General features: G+C 36.8%; 4 protein-coding genes across 6 annotated transcripts in view; all 4 read left to right on the top strand.

The window, feature by feature from the left end:
* The window catches only part of LOC145292872 (integrator complex subunit 12-like), an 85,124-nt gene that overhangs the window by 3,113 nt on the left and 62,214 nt on the right, over window positions 1–19,797 (top strand). For 2 of the 3 annotated variants that reach the window (XM_080138987.1, XM_080138984.1), the window contains exons 2-3: window positions 7,654–7,797; window positions 17,890–18,218. In XM_080138987.1, coding sequence (XP_079995113.1) covers window positions 7,669–7,797; window positions 17,890–18,218 — 458 coding nt within the window. In that variant the 5' untranslated portion in view covers window positions 7,654–7,668. Of the gene's footprint in view, window positions 1–6,176; window positions 6,586–7,653; window positions 7,798–17,889; window positions 18,219–19,797 lie in introns of those variants that run through there. The other variant, XM_080138985.1, reaches the window with a different exon arrangement.
* On the top strand, window positions 2,254–3,312 carry LOC145293334 (uncharacterized). Its single transcript, XM_080139977.1, has one exon. The coding sequence runs from the start codon at window positions 2,254–2,256 to the stop codon at window positions 3,310–3,312; it is 1,059 nt and encodes a 352-aa protein (XP_079996103.1).
* LOC145293333 (uncharacterized) lies at window positions 3,613–4,500 on the top strand. Its single transcript, XM_080139976.1, has one exon. The coding sequence runs from the start codon at window positions 3,613–3,615 to the stop codon at window positions 4,498–4,500; it is 888 nt and encodes a 295-aa protein (XP_079996102.1).
* On the top strand, window positions 4,732–5,349 carry LOC145293332 (uncharacterized). Its single transcript, XM_080139975.1, has one exon. The coding sequence runs from the start codon at window positions 4,732–4,734 to the stop codon at window positions 5,347–5,349; it is 618 nt and encodes a 205-aa protein (XP_079996101.1).

Here is a 19,797-nt window from a genome sequence, read left to right as displayed (position 1 = left end):
ATTCAATTATAGAACTTGTACAACATTTAAGAAGTGCTTCTACAGTTTAATTTACCGTTTTTTCACCCCCCTCACCGTTTTACCGTAAGTAACCCCCAATGTAATGTGAAAAATAAAAGGGGTGGGGGTTAATGATTGCTCAAGAGAGGGAGAGCGGTGTGCACTTACCTTGCTTACTAACAAAAAAGAGATTGTCTTGCCTTCTCTGCCTTTTTAAAGCTTTTTTTTCCACAGGTCAGGTGACAGTTAAGCACATGACCTTTTGGTTATTTAAAGGGAGATTCTTCCCAGTGGTCAAGTTTTTTTCCAGATGCATTTGTGGCTGGTGCCAGAAGCTATTCTTTGATTACCTTAAGCTTTGCTGGGTAGCAATTGTTAACTAACTGTCACGTCGCGGAAGGGGGCAATTCTTTCGCAACTTAAGGTAGGTGCACATTGCTTCCTTTCCTCGACTGAGCAGTCATTGGATTTTAAGGGAAAATTAATTTTTTTTCACATTTTGCGAAAGAAACCTTTACTAACATGGATAGAAGCAAGGCAGATTTACAGAAAAGAATTTCTATGGACCAAAATCAGAATTATTCTGGAGATTGCTCACTTGGAAGATGAATTTTCCAGTAAATCATTTGCTGCATTGCAGAAATCTGTTACCGAATATTTGACTGAAGTTGGTATTTGTGTTAGCAAGATTCAGTTGTTATCTGAGGAGGAGGAGGAGGAGGAGGAGGAGGAGGAGGACTGGGTTCAAATTGAGAAAGAATCTCTGGCACGTACCCTGAGATTCACAAGGGAACTTGAGCAACTCGTATTAAAGTTCCTCCCTACTACGTCTGAGTCCATAAGTTCTGCTCCATGTTCCCCTGGAATTGAAAGAGGTGCGTCTTTTATCGTGAAGCCGCCTCAGCTTCAGATTACTGGGCCTACCTTTGATGGGTTGGAGATGAGTTTCAGGAATTTCCTATCCAGATTTGAAAATTGTGTGGCCGGCATGGCTAACGATGCTAAAAGACTGAATTTCCTGAAATGTTCGCTGTCCGGTCAACTTTTGTTGCTCATCAATCATATAACTATTAACAATAGAAATTATGAAGTGGCCCTTTCTGTCCTGAAGAGCGAATACCTCGATGAGGATGAAATAATAGGCCACATATTCCAAGACATTTTGGACTTCACCTATAAACGAGATAGAAGTTATACCACTCTGACGAACTTCATTACCAAAGCAGCCTCTCTTCTGGCAGGGCTGGAAGGTTCATTTGGCTGTTCTTTCTCAAAGGACCATTCTTCGGGGGCTCGACTTATGGCGAAGATTCCTGTTTCCAAATTCCTCAGAGAGGTCCGAGGGGAGCTGATTCAAATTTCTGGGAAGAGAATCCCCACCTTGTCGTCCATTTTGCAGGATACTAGGGAAGCGGTTAAACGTCTTCTCATCAAGGGAGACGAGCTCCCTGGCTCCACCCTTAATACTAGTCGGGGGTCATTGGGGGATGTTTCAAGGCCAAGGCCTGGTCCCTCTCGAAGGGATTCTTCACTTCAGGCTAACTCTACTTGTCGCACTCCAGGTGGAAACTTCTCATGCCTCCCTCCTGTTTTGTGTGTTACCTTTGGCAAGGATGGCAACCAGGTTTCCGCCAACTGTTTGTTGGACACTGGCAGTGGCCGGATTTATCTGTCGGGTAAGGTGTTAGAACCCCTTGGTCCCTTAGCGTCCATTGGACTGGATTGCGAACTAAAATTGACTACCATACTTGGAGACTGTAATAGGCACTTTAGGGAAGTAAAATTGGAGGTGAGTGTTGGATCTCATTCTCCATATTCTCTTCCTGTACTAGTTCAGGAGGATCTGGATATATCTGTGCACATTGAGGAGTTAGATACTCTTTTAGATGGGTTCCAACGTCATAATTGCCCCCTGGCGGGTAGATTTGTGAGAGGCACAACCTTCATTCCAATTCATGGAATAGTTGGATTGGATTTTATTCAAAGCTTTGGAACTCTCCAACTGGTTCCTTGTTTGTATGGACAAGCCGTTATTACTCCAACAGGACTGGTTCCCTTTGGTGAAGCAGTTCCTTGATTTAGACCATTCTCTGGATGCGAATCCAGAGAGCCTTACATTCAATTCTGTTCTAGCATCAACAGCTGAAGTCAACCCCGCTCACCTTTGTTTCGTGCTGGAGTCACAGAGCAAGTACGAGGATCCACTTAGTGATTTTTTTCCCCGACAGTGACGTGCAAAGAGGGTTGGAGAAAATGTTTGGGGTGGAGTCACTGGGAATAAGAGAACAAGGATTAACAGATTATGATGAGCGGAAGATTGCGCTCTTCCAACAATCCATCTTGTTTAAAGATAACAAGTATTATGTTCAGTTGCCCTGGAAGGAAGATAAAATATCACGTGTCCCATCCAACCATGCTGTCGCCTTGCGCATATTAGAACATGTAGCGCGAAACCTGGAGAGGAAACAGCTTTACCAGGAATATCTGCAGGTTTTTCAGCAGCAAGAATGGGAGGGTATAATAGAGGAGATTTTTGTGCCTCCTCAGAGATTTAACGAATTTATTTGGATTCCGCATAGACCAGTTGTGAAATCGGACCCGACTACGACCACCAAAATTCGGCCAGTATTCAACTGCAGCCTCAAAGTTGGGGACTCTCCATTTTTGAATGAAGCTACTTACCAGGGAGTAAACTTAACAACTGACCTATTGGATTTGCTACTCACTTTCGGCTCCAATAATCATGTTGTGTTGGCAGACATCAAGAAGGCCTTTTTGATGATCCGCCTGAAGCTGGAATCGGATAAGAACAGGTTCTGTTTTTTTTTGAAGGACGGCGAACGACTACGTTGTTTTAGGTACAACACAATCATTTTTGGGTTTGCTTCCAGTCCATTTATTTTAAACTATGTTCTCCGGTATCATGCTGCACAGTTTCCTATGGATAACTGCAGATTTATGATGGAAAATCGTTTTTATGTGGATAATCTCATCATGTCTAGTGATAGTCCAGAGGAGCTGTGTGGATTATACACTCTCTCTCGGGAGCGGTTACATCAAGGAGGCTTCGAACAGCAGTCATGCAATTCTGACCATGCAGGAATTCGAAGCACGATGGAGGAGCATGGTACACTGAGTGTCCATGGCAGTGGTTGGGAAAAGGTACTTGGTTATCGGTACTGTCCTCTCTCTGACACCCTTCGATTGGCTGCAGTTAAGTGCAACCCTGATGCTTCTACTAAAAGACAAATTCTCAGGGAGACCGCAAGAGTCTATGATCCTTTATCGTTGTGCTTGCCCGTTTCATTGTGAGGTCGAATTCTGCTAAGTAGGCTTTGGGAGAAAGGATTAGGGTAGGATGTGCTGGTTCCACCTGAAATTTTTTCCTTCTGGAAGAAACTTTCTTCAGATCTTTCTGGATTGGGGACCATTTCCTTTCCCCGTAAGGCACTCAGTGAGAGTGAACCTGGCGAACTCTTCCTATTTTGTGACGCCTCACCGGAAGCCTATGCGTTCGCGGCATATGTTGTTCAGAAGTGTCGATCTTGTTTGGTATTTGCCAAAGCTAGGGTGGCTCCTTTGAAAAAGAAAACACTTCCTACTCTGGAGCTCATGGCTGTGTTCCTGGTCATAAAGTGCCTGCCTACAATTCTAAGAAACTTTGGAGGATTCACTCCTTCTGAAATTCACGTGGCCACAAATTCTCAAGTGGTCCTCTCTTGGCTTATCTCGGGGACCATCGCGAGCAAGAACCTGTTTGCCCGAAATAGGCTAAAGGATATCCAGCAGATGAGCGTTGAATTGGAAGCCACTCTCAACTTGTATCCCTCATTTCAGTACATTCTAACGGCAGAGAAACCCGCTGATTTGATCACAAGGGGAATGACGCTGGAAAAGTTCAAAACCTGCTTTCAATTCTGGTGCTATGGTCCAGGTTGGTTGAGTGGCGGCACCACTCCTTGGGCTACTCAAGACTTGCCGTGCCTCAACAAACACAGCCAAGGTATAGCTCGTGCGTCTTGGAATGCTGCGATCCTCCATGGAGAGGAACCACCTACTGTTCTGCCCCTGAAAAGGTTCTCTTCATTTAATAAACTCTTAAGAGTAACTTCCTTAGTCCTGAAATTTATCAATCGCTTGCGTCGGTTAGAAGTCGACAGTGAAAAACTGGCAGCAGTTTTGCTTATGCGGACGATGCAACGCCAGGTATATGCTGAGGAACTAGATTTTTTGCTAGATCCCTCGGGCAAGACGGTACCTGGGTTGGTGCGGAACCTTGATTTGTTTATTGATGATGAAGGTCTAATCAGGTCAGGTGGCAGAATTGGTAGATCTCTCCACTTTAACAGGGAGGTTAAACACCCTATTCTGTTGGCAAAGAGTCACCCGATTACCAAGCTTATCATAATGGATGCGCATGCTAGGTGCCAGCACTTAGGGATTGCATCCACTTTAGCGGAACTGAGACGTTGTGGTTACTGGGTGCCAAAAGGCAGATAGGCAGTGAAGACGATCCTTACTTTATGCGCACTGTGCCGAAGGTACAATGCCAGACAAGTCTTGCCACACAATGTAGCTAACCTGCCCGTATCCCGTATTGAACTGGAAGTTCCCTTCAAGCATACGGGAGTGGATTTCACTGATCACCTTTGGGTTAGGCAAGGTGGTAAGGAGGTGAAAATGTATCTACTGATCTTCACGTGTCTCAGTGTCAGAGCTATACACATCGAAATGGTACCTGACATGAGTGTGTTGGTCTTTCTGCAGGCATTGGTGCGGTTCACGAACCTGTATGGCATCCCGTCTACCATCTACAGTGATAATGCTAAAACTTTCGTAGGAGGCGGTCGATTGTTTAAAAGGTTGATGCTAAACCATGATTACCAACAGAAGTTTGGCTCCTGTTCTATCAAGTTCTACCCCATTCCACTTTACTCACCTTGGGTGGGAGGTGTTTGGGAGAGGAGTATCCAGACAATTAAGAATTGTCTTTACAAGGTGGTTGGTAGAGGTGAGATGGATTATTTTTCGTTACTTACCATCATATCGGATATCCAAAGAGCTATCAATAACCGCTCTCTGACTTATCGAGAATCTACAGAGAAAGAGTTAGAGGCAGTAACTCCTAACATGTTTTTGCGGCCTAATAAGAGTCCTGGGTTGCTTTTAGATCTGAACGATGAGGATTTTGCCTCCCACCTCCCACCCAGCCGAGAAAGGCTGCTGAGGACCATGCAGTTTTGGGACCAGTGCCTGGAGAGTTTCTGCACTCTGTGGTATAATGAGTACCTGTTGAGCCTCCGGGAAAAACCCCAGGGGCGTTCTAGAGTGCCCTTCCAAAACAGATAAAGGGTTGGAGATGTGGTATTGGTGAGGAGCCCACATAAGCCTCGGCCGTTTTGGGTTCTTGGGATCATTTTAGAGATGTTTTACGGAGACGATAGGGTAGTCAGGTCAGCCAGGGTAAAAGAGGGGGGGTGATGCGGTGCGTATTCACTCGTTAGAAAACCTATTCCCCCTTGAATTATCCTTAAGTGGAGAGGATCAAGATGGATCCATACCTGCATCTGTTGATAGGCCTGAGGATGGGATTAACGTTATTCCTTCTGAATCAACACCTGCCAAGGAAGTAATTTGGCTTTGTCCTATATGCGGTTCTCCACAAGGTGATCAGGACATGATCTGTTGCGACGGATGTGATGACTGGTGTCACTTCCAGTGTGTGGGAATCGAGTCTCCACCTCCTGCCAGACAGAAATGGTATTGTCCAAGTTGTGCACCTCGGAGACGGCGGCGAGGTAGACCTAGCCTCCTTCCTGAATAATTAGTAACCAACAAAAAAGAGATTGTCTTGCCTTCTCTGCCTTCTTAAAGCTTTTTTTTCCACAGGTCAGGTGACAGTTAATCACATGACCTTTTGGTTATTTAAAGGGAGATTCTTCCCAGTGGTCAAGTTTTTTTCCAGATGCATTTGTGGCTGGTGCCAGAAGCTATTCTTTGATTACCTAAGCTTTGCTGGCTAGCAATTGTTAACTAACTGTCACATTGCGGAAGGGGGCAATTCTTCCGCAACTTAAGGTAGGTGACATTGCTTCCTTTCCTCGACTGAGCAGTCATTGGATTTTAAGGGAAAATTAATTTTTTTCACAGTAAACAGAATTTTTGTGAAAAATTAAACAGTTCTTCTGCTCAAACTGCAGAAGCACCTCTTAAATATTGTACAAGTTTTTAAATGTTGTATAAGTTTTATAATTGAATAACCCGCCCCCCCCCCTGCAAAATAAAAAACGAAAAATAAAAATGTTTTTGTAAATCGCTTGTGAAAACTAAATTGTTTTTAGATCAATTAAAAAGCATCAAAAACTACCTAACACAGAAAAATGAACCACATTGTTGTTTTTGAAAACTTTCTTATTTCAAATGTCTGCTTAAAAATTCTTCCATGATGTGACAAGTCACATTCAGGGGTTAATATCATGCAAACAGTAAATTTGCGACGGGTTTGAATATCAGATTCGTTGTCACCGACCCCGAAAACCTTTAAAAAAAACAAATTTTATTGGTTGGTGTTCTGTTGTAGTTAAAGTAAACATTTACCCTGTTTTTAATAATAAAAATATGTTTCATGAAAACCTTTCCCATTTTCATTAATTAAATCAAAACATTTCCAATTAAACAATTACGGATATATATTCTCTTTCACTTTCTTTACTTTTTTTTCATAATTTTTTTTTTATTTATTGCCTTCTTTGGCCATAGTTTAAAATACTGATTTCTCTCTCGGATTCCAATGGCAGGTGCCTGAAAAAATGGCGTCTCCAATTTCGGCGATAAACTGTAGAAGTTCCAAAAATGTTTATTTACTTTGAAACAAAAGTTGAAACGAGAAAAATGGTTCACAATTGGCGATTATCCAAAGAATCCCGATAATAGCTCAAAAATCGAAAATTAAAAAAATACTGGTAGAAACCCGAAAAAAAAAAAAAAAAGACTTCAAAATTTTCGTCTTTCACTATTTGGTAGAAGTCCAGAATAGTTAACAATCATAAAAAACAAAACATAATTCATAACAAACATAGTCAAATTCTCTATCAATCCATATACTTTTAATGTGTGTAAATTGTAAGATAAACATTTTTTTTATTTCAGAATTTTATTTTTATGTTCCTGTACCAATAAGGCATATGGAAACAAAATGGCTGCCAAGATGGTGACTTCAATTATGCTCCCAAAAAATAGTAAAAAAATTATTTACCCTATCACCAACCCTAGGTTCGAGTGGCAAACCCTTCTAAAATCACACAAAATCGCCTAAATTTAATAAAATTGAGTGATAATTTTAGTTACCATGTTGCTTTTTTATGTGTCAATAAGGCATAAAAATCGGAATAAAATTTTTAAATAAAAGTTTTTGTATGTTAAAAGCATACAAGACTGCAGAGAATTTAATTCTATTGCAGTTACAATAAATTTGTTCTTTCCATTTATTTTTATGGGTTTTTAACTGTTAACTATTCTGTACTTTATCCTACTTTTATGCACTATATATATATTTTTTTTTATCAAACTTGGCTTTTATTTTTGTATTTAAAAAACATTTTGTTTACCATTTTCATTATTTAAAATGTGAACTATTGCAAATTTTTGTTGTAGCTAAAATCCTTCAAAATGGCTACCCTGGAACTGGACCCATTATTCACAAAGGCTCTGAAACTGTTACATTCGAAAAGCAAAGATTCTGAGTACCAACTGCGGCTAATGGTTGAAGATGTCATTGGTCAAAGGAAAGGTCATCCAGTATGTATTAATTACTGGTAATTTGATACATTTCAAAACTAAGAGACAGGAAGTTATTTGCATAAATGAAATAACATACAAAAAATTTAAAGTTATGTTGTGAGATTTTTAAAAGCTTGACCTGAATAGCATTTAAATTGACATATCAAAATTTGATTCTAACTAGCCAATTTTCATTTGTTATTATTGTGCCATGTTATTGATACTATAATAACATACTTTGCTATAGATTATTTACAAAAATTATGTAGTGCTGAACGGATTGTTATATGAAAACCAGTGATGGGACGATTCTAATATTTTTCCTCATTCCGATACAATTACCAATTCCGATTCTTTATAAATCTCTAAATATTTAACTATAAAGTTAGTCATTTTTACCCTGATTACCGTAAAAACACATGTTAAATGTGCATATATTTTCCTAAACGTAAAAATACACTTATCGGGGACCATCTATCAATTTTAACTTTACTAGTGATTTACAATCAATAAATATCTATTATTTTATCGTTATTACCAGCAATAGAAGGTTTTGTTTTAAACGAAATAAAATGAAAAAGACAAAAGAATCGTTTTAGCATTGGGAAATCAGTACAATTATTTCCGATTCTGATACTGATTCCGATTAATTGTTCCAACACTAATGAGAACACTTTTAAATAATGATCGGAAAATCAAAATTAGCAAGAACTCGTATTATAATTGAATATAAAGAGTTGTCTCCCTTACAATTAAAATTTTATTTCTTCATTTTCTGTATGAGATTAAAAGTTGTGCAAACAAATATAAAAATGAAATACTAAAATGCATTCACTGACCAGTGCCGACTGTTACGTTCTACATCTTGTGTCATACATGTAGCAACTAAGTCACCATAATCATTCTTGTTGTAGCGGTGTAGAAAAATTGATCAGGAGGGAATTCAGAAAGTCTCTGAATTCTGTTTGATCACCTGGGTAGATCACTCTTAGTTTTAAAACCTGCACACTACTACGAAGTGATGATCCTTCGTGCGCCTTCCTAATAGGAAGCAGTGGGTAGTCACAAACCGTATCAGAACAAGACACTGTAGAAAACACACATAGGTGGAATCAAATAAACTCCCCAATCTGTCCAAAATGCAAGAATCCCCTTCCCTCAGAACATAGACCATTTGATCCTATACTGTCCAATCATCCGACTGGAAGGATGCTATGCGTTAACCCATCTATCTGAAGACATTTTCTCAGACTGGTATAAAAATAGCAGTATAGAGGTCTAACCCATACAATACTACTACTACTACTACTACTACTACTACTACTAATGTAATGATTACAGAAATATTAAAGTTCACAAATTGATATTTATATTTGGGTGTTGGTTGTTCCTCTTCTACGTGACGCTACTGTGATCCTCCAGAGAAAGGGAAAATGTTGTCCTGCAATTAAAGCTTCTTTCAAACGTTGAAAAAAATTTACTTGAGACAAAATTGATAGGAGAGAACAAGACCTTTATTCAGTGTTATTCATTCCAAATCACTGACCATTGGGGAAGACAGACAGATTGAAAATCACTAATTCGTTAAATCTTATCAACCCTTGTCCTTACTCATCTAACTCCAATGTGTCCTTTCAATCTCCCTCTTTCTTTGAGTCATGTGATGTCATATTCGTTTCTTGCACATTACTGCAGCTTAAGCTTCATGGACATGAAATAATGGACCAATAACTTTAATCAAGGAGAAGGATTCTTAGCCATGACAAGCCCAATACTTCAGGAAGAGACCAGACTATTTATCATTTCATCATTAATACCAGCCATGGAAAATTAAATTTTACACAAAAACAAAGAAATGAAAATAATAAAAAGAATCGTTTTGGGCATTGGAAAATAGGTACCAATTTTTCCGATTCTGATACCACCACTTTTCTCATTCCGTTTAATCATCCTAACACTAGTAACTATGTGTATCTACCTGGTGTTTGATATTGAGAAGGTAGATTCACCAGTGTATAATTTAATTTGTTGAGAACAGGAAATGGAATTGCTGAGAAGTTAGCTGAAGTCAACTTGATTATCCAGAATTAAAAATTCTTTAGGCTGCATTTCTTTGCATGTCTTTTAAAATGAGTCACAACTTATCAAGCCCAAAAGCTACTCAAGAATAAGAGTGTCATGTGGCTGGTGAGACAGCACCGTGATGATTGGTAATGATGAAAATGAATCAGAATTTAATTATTTAAGAGGACAAATCAACAAGAACTTGTTTACATTGGACTTGAAAATGACCACACTATAATCAGCCATGAATAATGCTGCAGTATTGTGTTCCACGGCTGCGTAGTTCTAGCAAAGAAACTTTGCTTAAGCCAAGAGTGAAGGCTCCACAAGGGGATATTCCCATGTCAGTAGGGTGGAAACTATTTTCTAACTGTCTGGTCCACAGCTGTAGTCTGATCTCCCCTTTCTGAAACCCTCACTCTTGGCTCAGAAGCACCCTGGGTCCAGTGGAAAACATTCAACTGCCTAAGAACAGGAACGAAGCAATCAAAAGTTGCTATGGCTAGATGGGGTTAAAAAACAGACCTAACCATCTGCGAATGTGGAGAGGATGACCACGATAAAACACTACCATCTACAACTCAACTAGTGGAGCTTGAGAGAGTGTGAAGAGTATCACAGAAATGCCTAAGGTTGTGTAAGAAAATGAGAAACTGTCATATGAGCAAATGCTCTATTGTTATTTTCATGGCAGACGTTCAGTTGAGCTTTAATCTACCCCCCCCCCCTAAAATATTTACAAGAAGCACACGTCTAGCTACAACCATTGTCAACAATTTCCCCTATTCTCTATCTCTCTATCTGTGCCTAAAACTCACCTTAAAGTCTTTGAGAAAAGTTTTTTTTCCTAGAACTACTTATCTGTGGAACACAATACTGAAGTATTACTTCCTGACTGACTATGACATGATCATATTCAAGTCCAATGTGAACAAGTTCTTGTTGATCTGTCCTCTTAAATAATTAAATTCTGATTAATTTTCACCATTACCAATCATCACCAGCCAACTGACACTCTTATTCTCGAGTGGCTTTTAATCTTGATAAGTAGTGACTCATTAAAAAAAAAAGAGAGACATGCAAAGAAGAGCAGCCTAAACAATTTTTAACTCTGGATAATCAAGTTGACCTCAGCTAACTTCTCAGCAGTTCAATTTCCTGTTGTTCTCAACTCACTAAATTATACACTAGTAAATCTACCTTCTGAATATCTAACGCCAGGTAGATACACATAGTTACTAGTGTTAGGATGATTAAACGGAATCAGGAATCAAAAAATATCGGCACTTTTGAGAGTATCAGAAAAATTGTACCTGGTATCTTTAGTTTTTAAAAATCGGCTCATTAGAACTGGAGTTATGACCATTCAAAGTATAAAAAAATGTGTGGTTCACGGGATATTTGGTCTTAAGTCAGTCCTATTCAAATTAGCTTGTGACTGAAAATGGTAGGAAATTTGCTCAAGTTACAGACTAACCCATCTTTAAAAAGCTTCATATCTTTTTAAGATATTATAATGACATTTTAAACATGAAGGTTCAGTTGGCGTTATTTACAACCATCTCACTTGGTAACTTATGGACTAATTAGCATATTCCAGTTTCATTTTAACAGCTTTAAGTAGAAACATAAAAACAGCTAAGAAAATGGTAAATAAGGCTTTATCATCATAGGAAGTATTATTTTGATGGATATTATCATTTGCCATTATAACATCTTGAAAAATCTAAGATGGCTACTAGGAAAACCAAGATGGTGACTGGGAAGTCCAAAATGGCCACCACTAGCTTGTAGCATATCAAATGAAAGGAAATTTTGTACAGATTACAATTATAATGTTTTTAAGTACATTAAACTAATTAGGATAATTAAATTTCATTTTAACGGCTTCAAGTTACCGTGACAATTATCGGGTGAGTTTCTACCATTATTTTGTATGATTTTTTATTTTTAAGTCATTGTTGAGACTTCAAAAGACATCATGGCCATTTTTTCTTGTTCTCATGCAATGCTCGACATTACTTTTTTTTTTAACAGAATAAACATTTACAACACCAAAAATTTATCGAGGTAGGTAGAAGAGTAACTTGCCTTTGGTAACATTTATTTGTTACATATTTGTTTTTTGACAACTTTTTCATACCTCTGTGGATTGTAAAACAAACCCAATAAAAGTTATTCTTTTACTTAACCGGTTTGTGTATTTTAACTCAATTAAAAGTATGGTCATTGTTGTTATTCTTTTTCAAAGAATTCATTTTTTTTAAATATTCTTTTCCTTTCCATAATTAAAACTTGTGTTTTCTAAATAACTAGCGGGGGGGGGGGGTACCCGGCGATGCCCGGGTGTCTTGAGGTAAATCAAAACTCGGGGGTGGGGGTGGGGTTAAATAATAAAAAAAAATGTTTTGGTAGGTGAGTGTATGAGGATTGAACCCGTACCCTTGAGTTGGAAATTAATGTGTGAAAAAAAAAACAGTGCTACGTTAACCATTGAGCCACGGCGACAGACAACGTTAAGCAGGTTATTTAACTATAAAAACAGGCGTGCGCAATAAAAGTTAACTCTGCTGCTTTCATTTGACCTAATTAAGAAGGTCAAATAGAAGTCACGCAGTGTTTGGGTTTGTTTACCCAAATTTAACTGTTTCTTACCCCAACAGATGTTGGGGAGGGGGAAAGCAGTCCAGATTGAATAGCAACTGTCTGATCAAAGCTGATTGCTTCTGGACGTTTTTCCCGGCGCAATGCCAAAGACGTCGTTTGAGTTTAGTTTCACTTTATTTGTACTAAAAAGCCCAATCAACACGCGAGAAGCCAAAATAGCAATAATTTTGTAAAAATTGACGTAAATAAATCTATACGCTACGCGTTTTCCTAATTCCTAGATATTATTATATAGGACCTATATACACAGTTTTAAGCGATAGTAACGACCCCGGAAGCATGTGCGAGAAAAGCCTTTTTAAGACATACACTAAATGGTCACACACATTTTGCCTTTTATATATATAATAAAAATAAAATGAATACTGTATGTTCGTAAGTTAGTTGATGAACACTTGTTTACAGATTTTTGTGCGCATCACGGCACACAACAATTCTCATATTTATATGCGTTTGTTACTATTTTTATTGATTTGTGCATAAAAAATTTCTATCTAATTCTTTTCAAATTTTAAGACAAAAGAAATTAATATATTCTCTATTAATAGCATTACAAGCATATGCTGTATTTTCGTGGACATTGGCAATGTTATATACCTAATGTGCTTCAACAACTTACATCTTTTTTATTAGTGGGTCAATTTTTAAAAGAATTATATTGCTGGAAAGAGAATAGAATAAGCATTCCAATGATGTTAATTTATTTTTCTCTTATGCGTTCAATATTTTTATGCTCCAAGTTAAAAATGAAAAAAACGGTAAAAAATGACAACAAAAAGGGAAACTGTTTGTTCAATGTTTATATTTTATACGTTAGGTTTGGATATACATGCGCAGAGTCAAATTTGATTGGATATGGCTGAAATTTTACAGGCTATGTAAGCATAGAAGTCCATCTTTACTGGACTTTGATTTATATTTTTATGACCACAGGAAGCAAAGTTACGACCAAGCAAAGTTGATGAAGAATATTTCAAAATTGATAAGATAAATCGGCATATATCATCCAGTTTCATATAGATAATAGTTTCAGAATTATTTTCATGTATAATATGTAAATATTTGATAATTATTAATTATGCGGAAATTTCTTTAAAATATTATCTTTTATAGAAATTCAAATCTGCTTAACAGGGAAAATGGCTTGCTATGCGCTAATGTGCTCAGCTAACTAAAGTCAGCGCATTAACAAGTTTCGTTTGTATTCTCTTAAAAATAAAAAAACTGTTTTTTTTTGCTTTCAAAACGAAAGCAGAAAAATCAGTTTCATTTTTTTATTCTGAGTTTGTCAATTTAAAAAAAATTATTTTCAAGTTTTTCAAATTTGATTTCCAAACAATACTATTTTGTTGTTTTTAACGCTTTTAGTACAACGTTAAAAAACAGCAAAATGTACAAAACACATGCGTTTCTGTTATCATGCTATTTATAACTTCTTACTTGTACTTAAGGTAGAATTGTGGTTTTTAGTAGTCAAAAAAAAAACACAAAAAAAGCAAATATATAACAAATAAAAGGTACTTGTGCACTTATGTTACCATGCTGAAATAATAACGTCATTATTTAAAAACCCATTCTTAACATGGGAAAGGAAAGGTGTTTTGTTAACTATTCTGTACTTTCACCTAACAATTAAATAAAAAAAGATATCGTGAAACTTGAATTTATTTTTAACTTATTGTCAAGACCATTTTTTTGAATCTGTAAAGCAAATACATTTTCTTTTTAACTGAGGATATCTAAATAATAATAATAACAGTAATAATAATAATAATTAGGTGGTTTGATAAAGAATTTTATTGTGATGCATTTTGTAAATTTTTACCTTGTTTCCACCTTAACATTTTTCTTTAAAATGACTACCTTTTAAGGTTTTCGGGTATGCTGAAAACGAATATCGCATTTAAATATCCGCAAATAAGTAGCTTTCTGGATATTAAGCAATGTCATTTCTTACGTTATTGCTGGTGGCCATCTTGGTACGCACGTTTACACATAGTTTCTCGGGGTTGCATTTGCGTGCTTGCACGTACCAAGATGGCCACCAGTGATGACATAAGAAATGACATTGCTTAATATCCGGAAAACTACTTATTTGCAGAAAATTTAAATGCGATATTCGTTTTCAGCATACCCTAAAACCTATAAAAGTAATCATTTGAAATGTTAAGGTGGAAACAAGGTAAAAAATTACCGTTTTATTTCTTTGTTTACATAGTTGAATTTTCAGTAAAAGAACAGAATAGAAATGACAAAAATTACCATCAAGTGGTGAATATATAGTTGTTGCTTATCAGGATTCCTGGTATCCTGGTACTGTGAAAGCTAGATCGAGGATTCATGTAGACTACGATTTATGGTTGCATCTCAGAAAATAGGGGTATATTTTGAACCAGATAGAGAGGATTTACAAAATTGAAAATTGGACTGGTTCCAAAATGCATAAGTTCTGGTTGACTATGGGAATTTCGATCTTTTACAGAAATCTAAAATCTATATGAAAAATTTTCTTCGATTTATTTCTTCCATTAATTCATATCTACTCAATTTGTTTTTTCTTTGAGGGAAGCAGTAAATACCGGCTATGAATGCTTTTTAGGCATTCAATGGCTACACTCAGATTAAGCTCTCCTTTGGTGAGGAGGTACGGAAATGCCTATTCTCAATGAAGCTATATTTAAATACCACTATAATACTTAGTTCTATTCATGAATAGACACCCACTGTATGATACCTTGCGCCAGTTTAAAAAAAATTGAAATTTGTATATCTAAATTTATAATTCATGGCTTATGGTAAAGAGATACATCAGATTTGACTGTATAATCAGAAAGAGCACACAATTTTACACTAGAGTACCAAGTTTAATGAGAATAGCTTGAAAAATAAATAAATGGTGGCAAATTACCAAATTTCTTGAGATGTTGAAGTCCGTAATTTAGCCTACTTTTTCTAAAGAAAATGTCCACGGAAAAGCCTAAATTTTGGCACTTAAAATTCTCATAACTTTTGAACTACTGATGTTTTTTGCATAATTCAAACGGTTTTAAGCATCTTTTAATACCTCTTTTCATGCAAGTTGATAAAATACCAATTATCTAAAAAGAAAACATCAACTTGTAATGCTACTATTAAATAGCGTTTGAACATAGTTTCTATCTTTAATTATCTTTGTATTACATAGCATTAATTTGAGATGTTGTATTTGCAACTTGAAAGTCAAGACCCCCCTCCCCCCAAAAAACAATGTTCATTGTCGGTTATTCTTTTTCAAAAAAATATTCTTTTCCTATCCATAATTAAAACTTATGTTTTCTAAAAAATAACAAAAATAAAATGAATACTTTATGTTTGTAAGTTAATCGACGAACGCTTTGTTTAGATTTTTTTTTGTGCGCATCTCGGCACAATAAAATTCTCATGTTTACGAGGGGCGTGCAATAAGTTGTGGACTGGAGCGTTGTCCTACAGGAGGAGGGTACCTTTGCTGATCTTGCTCCGCCTCTTGATTTTGATAGCTTGCCTTAATTTCCTCAAAAGTGAAGCATAATAGGGTCCTGTAATTATGGTACTCTTTGCCAGGAAATCTGTCATCACTACTCCGTCCTGGTCCCAGAAGACTGTCAGGGCTGCACCCTTGCCTTCTTTAGAGGTGGTGAGTCCAAGTGCTTCTACTGCATTGACTGGGCTTTGGTCTTTGGATCATAGTGATTGACCCAGGTTTCATCCTGTGTAATCAGTCTTTTGAAAAACTTCGACTCATCTTCTTGGTACATCTCCAAGCACTCAATGTGTTCTCGCTTCTGGAATGGTGTGAGCAACCTGGGAATCCATCTGGCAGACACCTTATTCATATGCAAATGGTCATGAATGATAGTTTCCACAGACCTTGTACTAATCTTGACATCTTGGGCTATTTGGCGAATAGTAATGCGCCGATCTTCCAAAATGGCAGCCTCAACTTGACGGACAGATGCCTCATCAATGGCAGAAGTGGGGGAGGGGCGACCAGGTCTGGGAGCTGTTTCCATAAACTTACGGCCATGTTTGAATTCATGATGCCAGCGTTTTACAAGGTCATATGATGGGGCATTATCACCATAAGTTTCTTTTATTTCATCAAAATTCTCCTCTGGTGTGCGTCCTTTCAAATACAAAAACTGGATCACTGCTCGACATTCAACAGGCTCCATTCCACACCTGACTCAGTTCAAACAGAAACCACAATTAGTTCAGAGCTGTAATTTGCCACATAACCCATAGAGATATAAATCATTGCACATAACAATTTTCAGCTAGATCAGACAACTGGAAGTGGGTGAGGGGCATTACTTATTGCACACCCCTCGTATATGCAATTGCCACCACTTCTGTCGATTTGTGCATAATAAGTTTTTATCCAATTCTTTTCAAATTTTAGGACAGAACAAATTAATAAATTCGCTATTCAATAGCATTTGAACAGTTTCTATCTTTATTTATCTTTGTATTACAAAGTGTTAACTTTCAGATGTTGTATTTGTGACTTGATAACCAAAAACAACACAAAAAAAAAACAATGTTCATTGTCGGTTATTCTTTTTCAAAAAATATTCTTTTCCTTTCCATAATTAAAACTTGTGTTTTCTAAATAATAAAAATACTGTAAGTTAGTTGATGAACACTTGTTTACAGATTTTTTTGTGCACGTCACAACGCACAAAAATTCTCATATTTATATGCATTTGTCATTATTTATATCGACTTGTGCATAAGTTTTTATCCAATTCTTTTCAAATTTTAAGACAAAAGAAATATATTCGCTACTAAATAGCGTTCGGACACAGTTTGTATCTTTATTTATATTTGTACTACAAAGTGTCAACTTTGAGATATTCTAACTTTTGACTGGAAAGACGTACATTTTGTGTTCAAATTCTGTAGCAAAATCAGTTCTTTTCCCTGATTAGCTTAAACAACTAGAAACGTCATCAGTGGGTACAACTTCCGCTTCAAGTATTTATGTGAACACACCCCGACCGCTTATTTGCAAAAAAGCGATCTACGACCAGCGGGCATGCTATGCTGGCATGTTTCATCATTAATAGTCGGATTTAAATAGCGATTTCTTTGAATATACAAATCACAACAAAAATATTAAAATATCAGTTTTAAGTAAATTTTATTGTAAATCCAGTTATATAAGGTTTATTTTGATGGAGAAATGTACTTATTACTGATTTAAAGACTGAGTGTCAAATTAAGTAATAGTGTACGTCTTGTCCAGCGCTGAATGTTATGGTGTCTGATATTGCTAACGTAAAAGTAGTCAGCAAACTGACAAACTGACAGATAAACCATTTCCATGTTTTTTTATTTTGTCTAAACTGTGTATTGCAGGTGAAACATGATCTCAGTGAGAGTTCGTCGGAACCAAAGAAACAGAGATTGGATCTCTTTGCTGCAATGGAGAAAGAAGAAAAGTCCAGTAAAGAGAAAGAGAGAGAGCGAGAGAAAGAAAAAGAAAAGGAAAAACCTCGGAAAGAGCGAGACGTAAAAGAAAAAGATGATAAAGAACGTAGAGAGAAAATATCAGAGAAAGCGGCTGTCACTGAGAAGGCAGCGGAAAAGTCATCGACCAAAGATCGGGAAAGCCAAGATTCAAGTGATGACAACATAGACACGGATGGATTTGCAGTCGACCTTGGAATTGCATGCAACGTTTGCAAGTGAGTACTAAATAATAACTGTTAAATTTTTTAGATGAGGATTGTATTATTTTGATTATTTTTCAGACTAATGTTCTCATCTTGGATGTTATTCTCACTATATTTATCGGATGGTGTAACTTTTAAACTTCTTCAGATGCCTCTTGTCCAATTTGTGAATGTTGGGCTTGAGAATTTATACAGAATTTCAAAATGAACCCTTTATTTAATCCTAAGAGGGGCAGATTGTTCTCGTTCTATCAGCCATGAATGGGTAAATGTCTTAAGTACTTTTTATTTTATTCTTAGTTAGTTTCACCTTCTACTTCCAAAAGACTGTCACTTAAAGCTGGTTTTATGTAAGACTTTTATCCATTGCACCACGTGTTTGCCTGTTGAATAATTGAATGTTTGGAATTTTTTAGGTGTACATTGATAATTTGGATTATTTGGACTATTATTCATCTTGGATGCTATTCTCTCTTTTATTTAATCTATTGGGTAGATTGATCTCTCATTTTTTTTTTACAAAGGAGTTACCGTTTATCAAGGCCTGAAGGCCACTCGAGGATAAGGGTTAATGGTATATACTAGTCAATAGGATTATAGCGTAGTAATCATAAGTAGTGGAAATTTTGTAAATTGGATTACTTAGGGGGGACGGTTCATCAAGAACTTGTTTACATTGGACTTGAAGACAATCAAATTGTAGTCAGCTGGAAAGCAGGCAAACAGAAGAGAGTTCCACAGGCACGCAGTTCTAAGAAAGAAGCTTTGTTCATGGAATCTATGTTTAGGTTTAGGTACAGAGTGGGGGAGATTATTGATTGTGGTTTTGGCTAGAAGAGTGTTTTTCGTGAAAGTTTGGCGAGGTGGGGGACCATAGATTGAAGCTCAGATGAGCACTTGCCATGAAAATAAATATAAAGCAGAGACAGGCTCACAATGTCTCTTCTGTGGGAAAGAGATTACAGGGAAAAGAAAAGGGGATCCCCCACTAAGCTACGAAGTCTATTGTTAATCAATCTTTTTGATGATTGCATAAGTGAAAATGTGAAAAAACATTTAAAATGAGAATAGTAGTTCAAATGATCTGAATTAAAGAATTGTGTTTGAAGGTCAGGACAATGTAGTTCGCTAAAAGAACACAGTTGGATATGAGATGACGTAAACATAATCGAAAATTATTGCAAAATTTCAGTACTTTTCAATTATTAATCGAGTTGTACATATTTTTGGTCCCCAATTTATCGTAGAGGAACCTATATTTTCAGTGGCACCCATGCGTCCGTTAGTCAGGACTATTGCCAGATAACCATCCATTAGTTTTTCCTGAAATTATGCCACAAATTGTATTTTGTTAAATAGATGTGCACAGTAAAAGTATTTTTGTTTTATAAAAATTCCTGTTGCACCCCCAGGGGCTCAAAAGAGGTCAAAAATGCCCCAAATGACCAAAACTGACACATTTTGCCCCATAACTTTTGATCCATCAATTAGATTTTTTTAAAACTTGGCCAAAATGTGAAGCCTATTGTTCTTAATATAAATCCAGTATGGGTGATCCTGGCAAAATTCTGGTTCACGTCCCAGGGGACTT

This window comes from Euprymna scolopes, chromosome 14, assembly GCF_053919585.1.
Source record: "Euprymna scolopes isolate OS-2025 chromosome 14, ASM5391958v1, whole genome shotgun sequence".
Taxonomy (NCBI): domain Eukaryota; kingdom Metazoa; phylum Mollusca; class Cephalopoda; order Sepiida; family Sepiolidae; genus Euprymna; species Euprymna scolopes.
Note: the sequence above shows the minus strand (reverse complement) of the source record. Positions and strands in the feature narration are given on the sequence as shown.

What these genes read in the sequence shown, in the direction of transcription:
- LOC145293332 (XM_080139975.1), top strand. Translation starts at nt 4,732, where the DNA reads ATGGTACCTGACATGAGTGTGTTGGTCTTTCTGCAGGCATTGGTGCGG.
- LOC145293334 (XM_080139977.1), top strand. Translation starts at nt 2,254, where the DNA reads ATGTTTGGGGTGGAGTCACTGGGAATAAGAGAACAAGGATTAACAGAT.
- LOC145293333 (XM_080139976.1), top strand. Translation starts at nt 3,613, where the DNA reads ATGGCTGTGTTCCTGGTCATAAAGTGCCTGCCTACAATTCTAAGAAAC.